Source organism: Astatotilapia calliptera, chromosome 8 (genome assembly GCF_964374335.1).
Source record: "Astatotilapia calliptera chromosome 8, fAstCal68.1, whole genome shotgun sequence".
In the NCBI taxonomy this organism is placed as follows: domain Eukaryota; kingdom Metazoa; phylum Chordata; class Actinopteri; order Cichliformes; family Cichlidae; genus Astatotilapia; species Astatotilapia calliptera.
The window spans coordinates 23,658,399-23,676,486 of record NC_137429.1 but is presented as its reverse complement, the minus strand read 5'-3'; the positions used below and the strand labels follow the sequence as shown (position 1 = coordinate 23,676,486).

Here is an 18,088-nt window from a genome sequence, read left to right as displayed (position 1 = left end):
ATGACCTAAATTTATAAAATGGATTAAATATTTTATTCATATAACCCAAAATGAATACAACGCCAAGGGAATTTTCTTATATACTTCAAAAGGACCAAACATTTTTTGCAGCCTCCTGGTGGCTGCTAAATAATATACAGGTTTAGAGCTTTTCAGACCCAAAGCTACTGTGCTATAAAAATATTTGCCCCCTTTCTTACACAATATTTTTTACACATTACACATTTTATCAAACCTGTACATTTCATATAAGAAGCCAAATCATAATATTAGACAAAGATTTAAATTATGTCTTTACTTTAGTAAATAATGATATCATTTATTAAGAGAAAGAAGTTATCCAAACCTGGTCTTTTATGAAATGAAAACAGATGCAACAGGAATCAAACCTTCCAAAAAGTTCAACTGTATTTTCCCCAAAAGTCTTGGGGATCATCAGGATGTTTTCCATGGTTTTTGCCATGGACCTCTCCCATGCCATCTTTGCCCATCTCTTTCTTATTATTAAATCTTGAACTCTGACCTTAACGGAGACCTGCAGCTGCTAGATGTTGTTCCGGGTTCTTTTGTGACTCCTGGATGAGTCAGTGATGTGCTCTAGAACTAATTTTAGTAGATCGGCCACTCCTGAGAACATTCACCACTATTCAAACTTTCTTCCATTTCTGAATGTCTCACATCATACCACTTTTTCAAATAGGGCAAGGTAGATTTAAAAAGTAAAAAAAAAAACCCCATCTATTTTGTATTTTTACAGGTTATCTTTGTCTAATGCTAAAATTTGTTGGAAACATTGAAGTGTGACAAATATGCAAAACAAAAAAAGAATAGCACTGTACGTCTGTTGTGCATGATTCTAGTTTTTAGTCAGTTTATTACAGTCCATAGTGACTACCTCAGGGGGCAAACATCACAGTCAGGGAATAGCTTTTTATCTTTTTAGATAAATAAAATAATACTGTTTAAAAATAATCAGTGTGTTGCTGTTACTTTACTGTCAGTCCCGAACAATGCAATGACTACTATACTTACAAAATATGAATGCATTTTCATTAATAAATGTACTAATAACATGAGTGTACACATTTCAGGATAGGAGGTATCTTTCAGGACCAACCATGTAGTGCCTCTTGTACATAATTATTTATTAAACCTGCAATATATGTTTGTGCTATTATTAATAAAATTACTGCTTTTAAACTGCAATATCCACCACTAGGAGCAGCTCCACTGCCTGTAGGACATGTCAAGATTGAAGCAAGCTCTGCAGTGCCGAGGACCAATGCATCCCAGGATTCCCTGATGAGAGAGTGGGCTCTTACACTCTCTCATCTGGCCAGCTCCTCGGAAGAAACCATTTTTCTGTCTCCCCTGTGAGTTACGGCTCTCTTCTGCAACTCACTGCTCTAATTGCTCATTTTGATGAATAAAGATGACCTTCACATGAATTAATTTTCCTCTACAACAGTCTGAATGGGACAGATACGCCTCTTTCTGTCAACCTGAGTTCATCTCTGGTCGACGGCGGTCCAGTCAATGTGTCTGTGTGCGTGTTCAGCTCTCTGTGCCAGTACTACAATGTGAAGGAGAGGCGTTGGAGCCGGGAAGGTCTTCAACCACTGGAGGGCAGCACACTCCACACAGCGCTATGTCTCACCCAGCACCTCACCATGTTTGGGGCCAGTTTGTTTGTTCATCCAGGGGCTGTTGTTTTGCTACCACCTGTACGTGAGAACACAGAGGATTACAGCAGATGTAGATATTAAAATAAATGCATGATTTTTGCTCTTTTCCTTCTCCCCCTATTCAAATCTGCAGTCAGGAGAACCTGTGAGGAACATGGTGGTAGGGATTATCTGTGCTGCCCTGGTTTTGATTCACCTGCTGGTGGGGCTCATTGCCCACAAACTGGACCACTTAGACAGCCTGAGACTGAGTCAGGTACCACTGTGTGGGCGAACCGGGCTGTACCACTACAGAGTGCTGGTAAAGACTGGCTGGAGGCCCGGTGCAGGTCAGCCAAAGAGAAGACATTAAAGAGACAGAAAATGAAAAGCCAAACATTACATGTAATGGCTGAATTATCCTGTTTGAATGCTTTAAAATTAAATGGAAAGTGATCGTTTCTGTGGTGCTACCCTTCAGGGACTACGGCACATGTTGGCATTAGTTTGTATGGTCTGAAAAAGAGCGGCTCGCACCATCTGCAGAGGGATGGAGCTTTCCAGCGTGGCAGCCTGGACCAGTTTCATGTGGAGACAGATGACAACATGGGCGAAGTCTGGAAAATTCGCATCTGGCATGATAACACAGGTACATTATGTGGTCACAATTACTGGACCAGGCCTCTTCAGTTATTTCCAGTTCTGTTCCCTCAGGTGTACAAAATCAAGCACCAGGCAATCTAGTCTACCTTTAATGATTTTCAAAATAGCAAACAAATCAAATGTAAGAATGATATTTCTTTTGTTTTATGTTTTATTTTGTTGTGTTTTACACACAGTCCCTTTGAACACGTGATCACATTTTCCTTTAACACCCCTCTGTTAGCATTTGGGAACTCAGGAGGGAAGTTGCTTAACAGTTTACGGCCTCTTTTCTCCTGTTTTTAGTCATAATGTCCAAGTTTTTTACTGGGTGACAGGTGTGAGTTACAGGTGTGAAAGCTGAGCACCCAACTCTTGCTCCAGAACTATACATTCTCAGCATGGTTTGGCATTGCCTTTAATTTCCGGATGACAACATATGGTGCCCCAAAACGGTATATATATTATTCATGAATAATGGTGCCTTCACAAAGATGTTAGAGTTACTCATTAATGCCATGTACACCAATGCACCCTCATGCCACCACAGATGCTGAGTTTTTAATTGCGCACTCATAAAGAAATAAATAAGAAATTGTCCCCTTCTTTAATAGTCAGTGTACACGATTAGCAAAAGGAAAATAAATATTTTATTGGACAGTTTTCCATCTGAGCTTGGGAGCAAAAAAAAATCCCTTTTTAATTGGAAGAACTTTATAATACAGCCTACAAATTTAAATTCTATTGTAATTTTCATCAAATTGAGCCTTAAATTTGAGCTACAACTCTGCAGTCGTGGGCTGGTTAGTTCACTTTATAATATTGCTCACACAGCTTAATTTATTGTGTAATTATGGTTTAGGATGCAGCACTTAGTCCACTCAGCATTACAACCTGCGTCCTTAAAATTATTGTGTGGTTAAAATGTAAGGCAAGAGAAAAAAGGAACTACTAACATATTTATTTACTGTATGATTTGTGTCTGCTTTATTAAAATATTCAAAGGTTTCCTTTACAAATGCTTACAGTACTTTATTTCTTCTTACCAGTAAGACCTCAAATTGTTACTCCCTCATTCTTGTATACTTCCTGGTAAATATTTTAAGCTAATTAAAATGACAACTTAATTTTGGATAAATTGTATCAGAAATACACAGTAAACTTTGGGGAAATTACACCCTATGTTATGTTTTATTAAGTGCTACCTTTTCTTTGCATGGTAGAGTCCATACTTGCCTCTGTGGACAGACACAAAACACCATGTTCAATAAAGTGTTCCTGTATTTAAAGTGTAAGTATAGGGATTAACTAGAAACAGTTTTTCTAGTGAATGAAATGTGTGATTAATTAGTAACAGTAAGTGTTTAAGACATGTCTGCATGTGTGTGTGTGTGTGTGTGTGTGTGTGTGTGTGTGTGTGTGTGTGTGTGTGTGTGTGTGTGTGTGTGTGTGTGTGTGTGCGTGTTCACATGCATGTAAATACAGGTTTGGACCCATCATGGTATGTGCAACATGTGGTGGTGTGGGACCCTCAGACAGACCACATGTTCTTCTTCCTGCTAGATGATTGGCTCTCTGTTGACAATGAGACGAACAGCACAGTGGAGAAGGAAGTACTTGCCTCTTGTAAGGTTGCAGATGTTACTCTGAACTCAACTGTTTAAATGGAAAAGCACTAAGGCCATTTCTTAAGCAGATCTATCAAAGTTCCACTTTGTGTGCTTTCTCTTCCTGTAAACTGAAATATTTTTCTTTCATTGTCTTTGAACCGTTCCATTTGTCCCAAAAGGTCCAGAGGAGCTCACTCTATTTAAAAGGGTGTTCACCTCCCAGCTGATATTTGGCATGGTCGACCGCCACCTGTGGCTATCCCTGTTGGAACGCCCCCCTCACAGCTGTTTCACGAGGGGACAGAGAGTTACTTGCGGTGCCCTTATGCTGCATCTCTACCTGGCACTGGGGGCTCTGTGGTATGGAGCTGTTGGCACTGTGGGGCACAGGTGAAGTGACTGAGAGTACTCAATACTCGAAGATCTAATAATTCCAGATATAAGCCAGTAGATTATTGATCAAATCGATATGTGTTCTTTATACTCAAGTGGACCCATTTCAGCCCATCTGCTCGCCAACGTGGAGACGGTTGCTGTGGGGATGACTGTTGCTGTGCTGGTGTTTCCTCTCCAGTGTTTCCTCTGCTTCCTGTTTAGAAAAGCTCACAGTCGGGTAATTAAAAACAGTATCAACTTTTTATTTTTATTTTTTTTAACTAGTGAACCTATTTAAAGTAACTTGAAGATCGTGGGGGCGATCGTGGCTCAAGAGTTGGGAGTTTGCCTTGTAATTGGAAGGTTGCCGGTTCGAGCCCCGGCTTGGACAGTCTTGGTCGTTGTGTCCTTGGGCAAGACACTTCACCCGTTGCCTACTGGTGGTGGTCAGAGGGCCCGGTGGCACCAGTGTCCGGCAGCCTCGCCTCTGTCAGTGCGCCCCAGGGTGGCTGTGGCTACAATGTAGCTTACCATCACCTGTGTGTGTGTGTGTGTGTGTGTGTGTGTGTGTGAGAGAGACTGGATATGTAACGCGCTTTGGGGTCCTTAGGGACTAGTAAAGCGCTATATAAATACAGGCCATGCATTAATTTCAAAACATTAGACAGAATACTTGTGCCATCAGAGAGTTGCTGATTAGAGGTTGTGTCAGCTGTGCGTCCATGCTTTGTTTGTTAAACACTCTCACGCACGTAGCAAAATCAGTATGGCCCGGATCTGGCCCACACAATGTGCTTACACATGGCCCACATACCGCAAAGAACAATGGCCCTTTGGTGGCCCAGATCTGGTTTGCCAGATATGGCCCACACATGGGCCAGCACAAGGCCAGTTGTAGACACACTGCTGGCCCTGTGCTGGCCTATAACAGTTTCAGCTCTGGCCCCAGATGTCAGCCTAATGTGTACCTTAATCAAGCCATGTAATACCAACATGTGCTGGAACATGATAGTGCAAAAGTAACATGACAAAACTCTGTTCAGACAGTGAATGGACTGATTCTTATATAGTGCTTTTCTACTCTCCCAGATTACTCAAAGTGCTCTATACAACATCCCACATTCACACACTTTCTCTAAGCTGAGTTCTTACTAACTACATTCATACACATTCACACTTATAACATGCAGACAGGGATCGAACCACTAACCTTCCGATCAATAGGTGGCCTGCTCTACCACCTGAGCTACAGTCACCCACTGGCAAAGATGAGTAAACCCTCACTAGATTTTGGATAAAGTGTAAACTCACAAACCTGTCAAACCTGCATTTGAAACGTTGGCTACCATACCAGTATAGTATTGCAACATGGCATTTGGGTCTTCTAACTAAAATAAGAAAATAGGAACATAAATAGTGCCATCATTGCCAGACCTGGTCCACATCTGGTTGACATACATCCTGCCATGACACCAGTCAGTCAGAAGTGCCAGCTTGATACCGGATCCCAGCCAGAGCTGTTTTCTATGGACCTGGGCCACATGAACCAAACCATAATCGTGCCAGATATGGCATGCCATCACATAGACAGTGCCATCTATGCCAGGCCTGGCCCATATCTGGATGACATACGTCTTATCATGCCAGAAGTCCGCCAGCAGTGCCGGCTTGATACCAGATCCGGGCCAGACCTGCTTGCTATCTGGGCACTTGTGTGAGAGTACACTCAGAAATGTTAACGCTGCAGGTGTATGTTTACATGTGACTCAGGTAACTGTGGACATGTCAGTCCCTCCCTCTCCTGTTTGTCACTCTGTGGAGATGGACGTATTCCTTGGCCAATCGGAGTTCTCCTGCCCTACTTTTCTGTCTTTGCCAGATTCCTCTGGCCGAGTCACTGACAGTCCTTCATCCGTAAGGACATGCACATACACAGTATACTTGTTATTTTACTCCTGTCTTTTTCTTAGAATAACTCCAGTTGTTATTCTATCTTTCTCCAGTTGCCGGAGAGTAAGGCCTTAGACTCCAGCATCCTGGACTTCTGGGCTGCCTCTGGTTTGGTGCCCAAGAAGTACGAAGCACATCAAGAAGATGGCATCGTAGCATGGCCATCATGTGACAGCCTACTCAGTCTACCAGTGGGTTCAAGCCCCTCCAAGCCAACCTTAGCCCCTGACCCCTGCAAGGCTTCATCTGCTCGTCAGCTAAAGCGGAAAAAGGCCTTGATGCAGCTTCACTTGACGCCGCACAAATCCCCAGATATGAACTCCAATCAAGTCCAAGTTCACAGCCACAATCTGACAACACTTCTTACTCTTTCCGGTAAGAAACTGTTAAAGCGTAATTAATTTCTGCTATTGACGTGAATGGTCTCCAGCACTTTGCTTCTTGCTGTTTCTTGCCGACTTTCTTTAAATTAAAATGATTCCAAATCTGTTCTGGGAACACCAAGTTTTCTGAATAACATCTGATTCTGTATTCTTGTGTTTGGTACCAGAGGAGGATTTACTCATGTCTATTGAAGCAGCAGACGACACAGCAGATGCTAAAAACAGCAACTCAGACAGTGGGCGGGATTCTCCGAGAACAACATCCTCAGTCTCAACCATGTAAGGAAAATAAAGATTTATTTTTATGATGTTCTTTATTGACAGGTAACATTCTGTATCACTTCAACTTTTTTTTTTTTTAGGCGGAGCACCTCCTGCAGCAGCTGGTCAGAGCACAGTGAGGATAACTCCCAGTATGGCACTGGACTCTATGAGTGTCCATCCGTAGACTCGATGGCAAGCACCTTCCTGCCAAGCACTTCTCCTGACTCCACATGTTCCTTCTACACGACACGCATAGGTACCATAAAAGGTTTTTCTTGTTAATTGTACCCACAAATGTATTGTCAAATGTACTCCAGTACTCCTTCAATGAGTGGATACTGTTTCAATAAAGTGTTTTGGGATGGCTTAAGAATGGGAAACAGATCTGTGTGGGCACCTAATTCCTAATGCAACAGCCCAGTAATGGAGCAGGTCCATAGGGCAGATCCATATCTGCAATCAGTCGCCCATACTACATATACAAATACAATTCACAATTATCATTTTAGCTAACTATATATAAGTTTAAGGCCTTCTCTATTACAAAGCACTGTACTGGGGAGAAGCTGAATATAAGAAACTGAGGTAGTCATCACTATTTCCATGAGTCCCTTTACAGTTAACCCTGGTTTGGAATCTTTTTGTTAGACTATGAGACAAAAAACATCCTATCTAGAATTTTTTATTCACATTTGGAGATTTTATTTGAACAGGTGTTGCTCGGAGTCAGCCAGGCAGGCTACTTCCTCGCTGGGCGCTGCGTGTCATTTATCCTCTGCTCGCTTTGCTGCTTGGAGCGTGTCTGGCTGTGATGGGACTCTATGGAAGCTGCTTCTCCAGGACAGTAGTACTCATGTGGCTGGTATCAGCTCTTTCTGCCTTTCTCACTTCTGCTCTGCTGCTGGAACCTCTCAAGGTGAGTCAAGCATGTGGTCCAGTTTGTTCACCTCTCAGGGTTTTGGCAGATTATAACTACTTTGACTTGCATGACTTGCATTTGTATAATGTTCAGTTGACGAGACAGTTTTTATCTTTCACGCACTCCTGCAGTCACACACTAATCTACCAATGCTGAAGCTGGATCATGTGCACTCACACAAAGTTCAGACGTTCCAACAGTCATTTCAGTCTAATCAGACTTAGGGTTGCCAACTCCCTGAAAAATAAATAAGGGACACCTCGTGGCCAGGGCCGGGCAACCCAGTTGTCTTCACCCTTCCCAGTGTGGTAGCTGTGTGAAATTATTTTTTAACCATTTGACTTGAACTTGATTTAAGCAGATGCATATTCTTTGTGATATGACCATATGGGAAACAAATGATCATTTAGCCATTTATTTTTAGCTCAAAATGACAACATTAACACAGTAAAACAGGTCTCTTTCTTAAACAGAAGCCTGTCATGCTTAACTTTTGAGAATATAAGTAAATCTTTCTTTAAAAGAACTCTGTCCTGCTTAACTTAAAATTATATAAATTAATAGAAAACAATAGAACAAAATCATTCTTGTAACAGTGCACATATAGTGCATTTAGTACAATTGGCTTCAGTTGAGGTATTATTTCAGCTTTTCTAATGCTAATCAGCTGCTCCTGTTTGTAAACCCACTTGTTCCCATGATTACGCATCATAACTCATCATCATTATTCATCTATGTATTACTTTTATGTATTAGTGATCTATTTGTTGTAATCATCTATCCTTGCAGTTGTTTATTACACAAAATAAATTATATTATCACACTTCTGGCCACATAGCGCTGATATTCACTGCACATGCCCATCTTAACCTTAACCAGAGGGTTTAAAAAAAACAAACCAGTGTTTACATACCATATCTGCTTCTGCCGTGGCCTGGCGGACAAAAAATTGGTTAAGGGTTCCCCGAGCTTTCACGCCCCTCGTGTTCTTCATGTGCCCACCATTAGAAGCATGCCTATGGAAAAAGTGCGCCGGCACACAGTGCAGTGCGCTTTATAGGTGTTATCGTGCACTTTTCCAGCCAGGTGTTTTCCTTTTCCCATTCCTCCCAGTACTTTTGCAGCCTTTTTTTTTCTTTCTCTGAGCGAACAAACATTGCTGCTCTAATGCTGGGCTCACACTGTGCGATTTTTGGCCCATTTTGAGGCGATTTTTGAGTCGTGCAACCGATTTGGTGATCGGCCTGATTTTGGCCTTCATCGTGGGTTGTGTAGTATACGTGGGGTAACGAGAAGCGATTAACACCTCACGACCAGCTCCCGATATCAATCGCTCGTGAGGGTGTCACCGCAGCCGCTCACACTGCTCACACGTAAACGTCGGTGAAAAAGATGGAGCAGCACGGCTGTGCAGCGTGTGATCTGGACACAAGCGATGGAGGCACCACTTGTAGAACTTTGGAAAGCTCATCCGAGCCTTTTCGATGTGGCATCACAAAATTATCACGACCACAACAATCGTGAAAATAGTTGGATTTACACTGTTGCTCAATCACAGCTGCCTGATCAATGTTTTTCATTAGCAATTTAGCAAAGTTGATGGTGGTGTGTCTGTGTGAGTGAAAGACAGAGAGGGAGAGCGAGCGACAGATTTTCTGTTATAACCTTCATGTTATGGAGGCACAGTGTGAGCACTCAGGTCTCATCAGAGCATCGGGCGGTATAGTGTGAGACCTGCATCGTGACCTACAAACTTCTAACCCCTGTGAGTCAATCGTGCAGTTTGAAAATCGCACAGTGTCTGCCCAGCTTTAGGTGTACTGTCGTCCGAGACTTGCACCGCAGTGTCGGCGTTTGTTTCCCTGTTGGCCATGCTTCTTGTTGTGGTCATCTGTTGTCTTCCGGTATTTTCTCCGTAAGCGACCTTTCCTCGACCAATGAGATGAGCGGTAATCTGACTTGTCATACTCGAATTGTCATAAGTGTGCTGTCAGCTCATCGGTCACAAAGCAGGAGAGGGGCTGGGAATTATGTTTTCAAACAAAGCGTTAATTCCATTAAAAGTTATAGACTACTTTTGATTCTCACTGTATTACGGGACAAAGTGCGTCCCTTATTAGCTCAATACGGGACGTGTACTTTTGTTTCTAAATACGGGACGATTCCGTTTTTTAAGGGACGGTTGGCAACCCTAATCAGACTTGTCCTTTGATTATCTCTTTGATTATGAATAAAGGCGATGTACTGTTAGCAAACTGGAAAGAGCTGATTAACACTCATTGTTAACACATAAGGGTGGATATTCAGACTTTCTACCCTCTCTCAGATGTCCTGACAGGAAGTTGGGGCAAGGACTTCAATCTCTCTCCATCCAACCTCTCTTGACACCTGTTTTTCAGGTGTGCGTGCTGGCCTTGATCTACACAGTCCTGTGGAGACCTGTGGATCCAGAGGTGGAGGAGCAGCTGGCTCAGGAGGCCACTGTGGTGAGGCCGTTTGGAGAGCAGAGCGGGAAGGTCCGACCGCCATGCGGCTACGGCCTGCTGCAGGCGAAAGAGGAGGCTCGCAAAGTCCAAGCACTGCAGTCAATTATGAGGGTGAGGAGAAAATATTTAAGATTTATTTCTGTCTGGGAATTTTTCTTCCCAGACGTCACACTTTTTTTCTTTTTTTTGCAGCAGTGTGTGTGGCAGCTGTTATTTCTGTTGCTGGTGCTGATGGTGAACTACCAGGATGCAACTGAGCAGGGACAGGCCAGGCTTCTGCACGCCACCATCAAACAACGTCTTCACGCGTCACCCTTGGGGTTTCCCAACCTCACCTCACTCAAAGAGTAAGGGTGACACCAAACGCCACACAAACACAGCACACTGTCGCCACACAGTGTAAAATGTGGGGACAAATCTCGAGTTCTTTAAATTCAAAAGGTCAGAAAACATTTAGATGTTTAATGATTGCTGAGCTAATCGACAGAGGGGCAGATTTACTTAAGAGGGCAAAATAGCATGTGAGGGCAATCCCCAAATAGCGCTAATAAATGTGGTCAGTTTTACAGGTGAAATACAAAATTGGTGCTGTTTTTCTAAACAGTTCATTTGAATAACAAGCGAAACAAAAGACGTTTCTTTTTCAGCGTCAATTATTGGCACAATCAGCAGTAAATTGTGCATTTCACACATTAGAAAATCTGTTTGCACGCTTGATTTAAATTTCCTGTTATTTGTGGCTTAAGAAATCTCTGTGTTTCCACCATTTATATGCACTTTTGTAACTGCACTTTTTTATGCAAGTTTGCACTAGAGTAACGTGTTTGCAATTCTGGTCCCAACTCGCTGAAAGAACTGTGTCAGATTTATGCTGTTTATATCAGACATGATAAGAGCTGATTGTTGTGAACTTTGACCTTCTGGGTCCCCCCAAATAAGTAATTACATTTTTTCTTGGTATCTATACATGACATAGCAAACAACAAGTATGTGCATTTGTGTTTTCTTTAGCTATCCTAACCGTGGAGCAGCTTTTTCATTTTTCAGTGGAAACAGAACAACGTCGTTTCAACAGTGATTGCTGGGGAAATCACTCGTAATGAAATTAAATGATTTTGGTTTTTTATGTGTGTAAATTGTCGCCAAATCTGAATTTTTTTTAATGCAATTATTTTTTTTCAATAGTGACATATTTTAAAAAAGACAAGATTTTAAATGGCATAGTATTACTATAAAAAAAAACAACCAAAATTAAGCACTTAATTCCAAGTCCTTGTTACAACCATTTAAAAAAATAACAATTGGAGTACAATGAACGATTTTCCTGAATATGTTTTATTTGTAAAAGAAATTAAATTTATGATCAAAAACTGTTTTAAAATAGTTTTGTTTATTGTTTTATATACAGAATACACAAATTAAAAGTATTAGGTATTAAAATGGTTTTAAAAAGGCCAATCATAAAAGTCTGCATTGTGCAGCTGTTTTTACTTATTTTAAGTACATTTAAAAAGAACAAAGGAAAAAAAGGATCATATACAAAATAATATTTAACAGTTCATTTAATTTTTTTTTAAAATTCCAGGTTTTTTCCAGTTATCTAAAATGATTTTTCAAGTCTTCCTTTAGTTTTAGTCACAATTTTGATGTACGTGCAATAATAATAATAATGGATTGGATTTATATAGCGCTTTTCAAGGCACCCAAAGCGCTTTACAATGCCACTATTCATTCACTCTCACATTCACACACTGGTGGAGGCAAGCTACGGTTGTAGCCACAGCTGCCCTGGGGCAGACTGACAGAAGCGAGGCTGCCATATCGCGCCATCGGCCCCTCTGGCCAACACCAGTAGGCAAGTAGGGCAAAGTGTCTTGCCCAAGGACACAACGACCAGGACAGAGAGCCCCGGGATCGAACCGGCGACCTTCCGGTTACAGATACGCTTCCCAACCCCCTGAGCCACGGTCGCCCGTTGCACAATGACAATAAAGGGCTTTTCTATTCTATTCTATTAGTGTCACGGCTGCGCTGGCAGCCCGTGGGGATGAGAGAAAGGAGGACCCAAATGCAGGACTCTGGTGATGATGACAGAGCGTTTTTATTTACAGTGCAGAAAATAAAGACAACCAATAAATCCCTGTGTGTTCCCGACTCCCGTTCCGTGTCTCCCTTTCGTGTCTCTGCTCCCTGTGTACCATCCACCGGCTGCTTCCTCATTCCCGCAAATCCTCCTGGTAAACGCACACAAAGGCAGCCTTCAGAAAACTCTAGAATCGCGGCAGACTAGCACTTACTGGCTTGCTGGGAAACTAACAGCTAGTCACGCATAACAATCCTGCGTTGTGGAGCTCTCAGCCACACTGCTATGTAGCTCCCCGACGACGTTAGGTCAGCTCCAGGTGTGTGTGATGATCCAGTTGGCAGGGCCACACCCACCATGCCTAAAGATGCCCGACACAGCCGCACCCTTACACATGCACACCTACATACGCCTATATATAGAAACAAAGGACAGCAGCACAATACAAGGACACCGTACCCAATATATTATGTAAGTCCATAATTGCTCACCTTAAATTTACTGCCTGGTAATTTTGCTGGGGACTACTTTCATTTATGTGTCAATACACGTTTGGTGGACTGCATGAAACAGTGTTTGTGTTGCCTCCGGAGTGCAACTGTTCAGCTTATTCTACTCTTTCTTCTTGCAGCTGGTTTGACACAGAGCTGTGGATCAATCACACCTTGGTGCCACATCTCCACCAAAACCCCTCACTGCGACTCGTGGGCTTAACGCAGCTGCAGTACACACATGCGCTCGGTAGCCAGGCGGTTCACCTTCAGTCAAACAACAGTGGAACGATACCCGAGCTCCTCACTGCCCTTCACACGGCAGGAAGAAGCAGGAAACAGTAAGTGGAATTGTCAGAGCAACATGAGTGCTTCTCTCAGACATGCTGAGTGTGTTCATCAATACTGTTGAATTGACTCTTTTGCAAATAATGAGGCGTGTGAGCCCATTAGAAGTTGCCAAAAAGCAAAACAATGGAACGTTGTTTTTCTTCTGAAATCAAATGGAGCATTAACACGCAAACGACCAAAAACTGTGGTGCACATTTTGTCTGTGGTGTCCAATCATCTTCTAATGTCGTTATTTATCTGTTTGTTTATGGCCCACAGATTCTTGCATAACATTTACCCTCCATCGTAATGATGAACTCAAAGCTTTTATTTACGCATGGGTCACGCTTATCGAATTGCATTCATTTACATATTCAGTCGACAAAAAAAGGACAAAAATAAAAAGGTGAGTTTTTATTTGATGATTTCTTTTCCTTCGCTCCAGGTTTGAAGCTCTTTCTATAGAGTTCACTCAGTACCACAGAGAGTCTGCTTTATTTCTGTGCGTGTACGTAAAACTTGAGCAGACTCGGACACAAGCCATCACATCCTGTCTCTCTATCCATCCACTCCTCATCCCTTTATCCGTGTCAGGACTGGACCTGCAGACGGCACTTCCGGTAACAAATCCTGCAGTCTTTCAAATGAAAATCTTTCACCATAATCTGGTATTTAGAGCTTAATAGTTAATAGAAAGTACTTCTTCACCCAATCCAATGACTTTATACCGCAGATTCTTCTGCTCATCTCTGCTCTCCTGACTGTACTTGGGGAGCTGTGGTCTGTGGCCACTGAGCGCACCCAGTATCTGCATCAATGCCATCACTGGTTCCAGCTGCTCCTTGCCTTCTTGTTGCTGACAACAGCTATCCTGCAGCTCCGCTTCCTGTCTTGTGCGTCGTCATGTGTTTCCCAGGTAAAGAATAACATTTTAAAAATCCTCCAAGCAAAACAAAATTAGTATTCAACAACCTTTATGTGCTATTTAGCTGCGGTCCCAACCAGACAACTTCATCAACTTCCACAGTGCTGCCCTTCTGTCACAAAGGTCCTCTCAGTGTGCAGCCACCCTGCTCACTCTGCTTGTTTTAAAGGTGAAGTATTGTCTAACACATGTCCACAGATATTTCACTTTGATTTAAAAAGAAAAACAAAAAAACCCAACTCATTCCCATTTCCAGCTGCTGGGAACCTTACGGTTTGTGCAGAGGTGGGCTGCGATAGGCAGAGTGTTGCACAGAGCCTGGAGGGAGCTGCTGGCTCTGGCTGTCCTACTACTGCTGCTGATGCTGCTCTGCACTCACCTTGGGAATGTGGTATGAGCAGAAAAACATCAGCTTAAGCAAAGATATTTAAAAAGGCGAGATGAAAGATATTTGATATGGTTTGTTTCAGCTTTTTTCACAATCAGTAGAAGGTTTCCTGTCAGTACAAGACACCAGTGTCTCAGTCTTGTCCTTTCTTCATGGTCGGATCGTCCTGCAAAAAATCTGCCAGGTCCACCCCATCCTGGGCCCTCTCTATGGGCTGCTTCTCATGGGAGGAGGTGTTTGGGTTTTGGCTAGACTCTGTGGAGCTGTTCTTATCCATACTTACAGGTACACAACATTACCTTTCTTTAGATGCTATGTTTGCTTTAACCAAAGTTAGGTTTTGTTCTTTTTTCAAAGACAACAGAGTTTTGTAGACTGTCGAAGTTGTTAGCCCTTGAGAAACTGTGTTTTAAAGACAGAAATAGCCCTTTAAGCCCTTATAGGCCTTAAACAAGTTTATAATCTTGCCATACTGACATCTGATGTTTGGCAATTTGTAGCTGTGAAAGTCTTCTAGGTGTCTGGTTACCTAGAAATTCCATCTTAAGATAGAAAGATAATGTCACGGTTCTGGGTCCTTTTGACCCAGCATTTTGAGTTTTGTGTTCTAGTAATATTTTGTATTACGGGTTATGTTCAGCTCATTTGATTGTAATTGTTAGATTATAATATTATTTTATGCCATGTTATACCCCTAATTAAAGATTGTGAATTATTATGTAGTTTTAGTTTGCATTATTCTCCTGAATTAGAAGAAGCTGATAACTATTGCATTAGTTAAACTGATTTGCATTACGTTAGACTGCTGATTTATTGTGGATGAATGATATTGTTTATGATGCATTATACTGCTGAGTTATAAGAAATACTGTTTGCAGAAAGTCATCGCCTTATTTGTCTGATTAGAAGAGAACAGAGTATACTGGAGAGGTTTTCTGCCCAATCTCAGCAGGAGCAGATAAACAGGGAGCCAAGGTCGTAGCTTAGGCGCTGTGTGAGAGAAAGCATGTGAATGTTTAGGCTTTTTATGATAAGGTGGAGACACCAGAGGCTATAAGAGTTTGAGCAATGCTCCACCATTTTGAGATCTGAGGCTGTCTGCATCAGTGTCCATCTCCCACGCGTGTGTTCATTAAAATCATCGTTTGACTTAACCCGGCCGGACCAGTGTTGTTATTGTGGTTTTTTTCTCTTGTCTCCATCCCCAATATTTTGAACCTTAACATAATGTAAATGGGAAAAAAAAAAAAGGAAGATGATCTGTAAATCTTTTAAACATCCCAAAGTCAGCAATACCCATGAGATCAGAGATGCAGGCTTTTGAGTGCTGATAGCAAGCCAAACTTTCTTTTTCGATTACGTTATAGATGTCCTGATATCTTTGTTTGAAAATTCTTGGCAGACCTCATAATTCATGGCTTTGTATATGATGTTATGTTATCTTGGCCTAAACTCAGCAAAAGCGCTACCAAACCGTGATGGTACCAACCCCGTGTTTCACAAATGGATAAAGTTCTTTGGCGATGGCAAAAATAAAACCTCTTTCATTGCAAAGAAGTTGCACTTTGTAACCCTGCACAGTATTACACACCTTACTGTTGAAGTGATCTTTGAATTTCTATTACTTTTGTGATAATAGAGTAATTTTTTCAGTAAGAATTTCTGTATTTCCACAAAAATATAAGTGGTTGACAAAATGTTGAGTGCCACATTGTATCATAGGAAGTTTTGTTAAATGGCATGTTGTTTTGAATGTTTTGCTGAAATTTACTGAAGATAGAGCCACAGAGGGATCTTAAGTTTTAATAAACCATCTTCTTTCGTCTTCTAAAGGGCAGAGCAGGCTGAGTTGTTTCATCCAACCATTAAACCTCAGGACTATCAAATGGTGGAGTTCTTCATCAAAAGGCTCAAGCTATGGATGGGACTCACTAAGGCTAAACAGGTGAATAGACTGCTAAATGTGAAGCATTCCATCAGGAAGGCTGAGTAACTAAAAATTGTAGCTGTTGTTACTGATTCTGCACATTTGTTCCCCTTTCTAGTTCAGACACAGGGTGAAGTTCAAAGGCATGGGCATCCCTCCTTCCAGGTTTTCACAGGAATCTTGTCTCTCCACCTTGTCTTCAACCGTTTCTTATTCCCGCTCCCCTTCTTCGCCCTCCGCATTCTCGTCCCCACGTCCTCTATCCTCGGCTCTCTCCAATGGGTCTAAGGACTCGTCAGCGTCTGAGCTTGGTTTTGAAGTCCAGCATTACCTAGACAGTCTGCTGCCCCGTGTTACTGCTCTGTTATCTCGTTTTGATCGGGTCAACCAGATAAGTGAGGACATTTACAACCTAGAAATTAAACTGGATGAGGTTCAGACCAGGAGAAGGAAGACATGGATGAATTATGAGAAGAAAAGTGAAAGAATCTTTGGAGAGTTAGGAATACCAACAGGCGCAGATGAAGGAAGGATAACAGAAGAAGTTACTCACAGGAAGACCAGTCTCCATCATCCCAAGCTACCAGTCTCCCTGCCATCTACACTCCAGTCCTCTGTCCCTTCAGTGTACATGTTTCCCAATACATATATCTCCTATTCCGAGTTTGAGTCAGTAGCAGTTCAACCTCAGCCAGCTAGTGTTGTGCACTCTTGCGAAGTTGCCGACCCTACACCTGGAATCAGTGTATTGTATTCAAAAGCTTCTCAGTTTGAAAAGTTCCCCAGAAGAAGAGCGTGGCATTCTGGGAGCTCTCATTCAGCTGATGCTGCTCAGAGGACATTCCAATTGTTGGAAGTTTCTCCATGTGGAAACGGAGAAGAAAATTCTGCTTTTAATCCCAGACCCAAAAGTGAAGAAGGCTTAAGAAGATCTATCGGGGATGGGATTCCAGTAAAGAGGAAAGCTTGGATCTCTGAAGGACCAGAGACTGAGTGAGAAACATCACAATGGAAGAAAAATGTCTGTGTCTGGAAAACAGAATCATTTGAAAAAAATGACCAAAATGAAGACACACGTTTTTGCTGCTGTCCATTTTATGAACATTTTACTGTACTTTACAACATTCTATAACTCTAAGTGGTAAAGACACTGTGCTGTAGATATTCTGCTCTGCAGATGAATAAAGGCATGACCATTTGATTCAGACATTGCAATATGTTTGAAATCCACTCCAGGAACAAGCAAAAGTCCCTCAGATAGCAATATTAAATTATAAACCAAGAAATTGTTTGGCAAGAAGCAGGAGCAGCAGCAGGTCAGCTTATACATAAAAAAAATTCCAAATAGCAAAGAGCAGGAAACTAGAAAACATCCCTAATTAACAGAATGTTACAGTTTAATTGGACTTTATGCTCCACATCTTTGAACAGAGAAAGTGTTCCCTCATAACATTATGTGTGTACTTCTGTGTGTTTGCTTTAAGTGTTAACATAGCCTAGGACTATTTTACATACACATGTTATATTGTTACCTAACCGAAGGAATAGAGATAATTTAAGGAACAACACATTCTGACATGTAAGTGCTGGAGTGACAAACCCAGTCAGTGGAACCAATGCTGGATAAATGGGGATAGTTCCATTAGGAAGA

At 41.9% G+C, this 18,088-nt stretch overlaps 1 protein-coding gene across 1 annotated transcript in view; it reads left to right on the top strand.

Annotated features, from left to right (window-relative positions):
- Positions 1–17,644, top strand: part of pkd1b (polycystic kidney disease 1b) — a 32,839-nt gene extending 15,195 nt beyond the window's left edge. The window contains exons 20-41 of the mRNA XM_026177296.2: positions 1,220–1,373; positions 1,469–1,724; positions 1,819–2,014; positions 2,146–2,313; positions 3,792–3,932; positions 4,096–4,306; positions 4,406–4,529; positions 6,062–6,205; positions 6,295–6,616; positions 6,792–6,903; positions 6,987–7,144; positions 7,602–7,804; positions 10,207–10,404; positions 10,486–10,640; positions 13,008–13,208; positions 13,643–13,817; positions 13,931–14,113; positions 14,187–14,291; positions 14,379–14,513; positions 14,593–14,795; positions 16,344–16,455; positions 16,556–17,644. Of these exons, the coding sequence (XP_026033081.2) occupies positions 1,220–1,373; positions 1,469–1,724; positions 1,819–2,014; positions 2,146–2,313; positions 3,792–3,932; positions 4,096–4,306; positions 4,406–4,529; positions 6,062–6,205; positions 6,295–6,616; positions 6,792–6,903; positions 6,987–7,144; positions 7,602–7,804; positions 10,207–10,404; positions 10,486–10,640; positions 13,008–13,208; positions 13,643–13,817; positions 13,931–14,113; positions 14,187–14,291; positions 14,379–14,513; positions 14,593–14,795; positions 16,344–16,455; positions 16,556–17,434 (4,535 nt within the window). The 3' untranslated portion in view covers positions 17,435–17,644. The remainder of the gene's footprint in view (positions 1–1,219; positions 1,374–1,468; positions 1,725–1,818; positions 2,015–2,145; positions 2,314–3,791; positions 3,933–4,095; positions 4,307–4,405; positions 4,530–6,061; positions 6,206–6,294; positions 6,617–6,791; positions 6,904–6,986; positions 7,145–7,601; positions 7,805–10,206; positions 10,405–10,485; positions 10,641–13,007; positions 13,209–13,642; positions 13,818–13,930; positions 14,114–14,186; positions 14,292–14,378; positions 14,514–14,592; positions 14,796–16,343; positions 16,456–16,555) is intronic.
- The last annotated feature ends 444 nt before the right edge of the window (positions 17,645–18,088 follow it).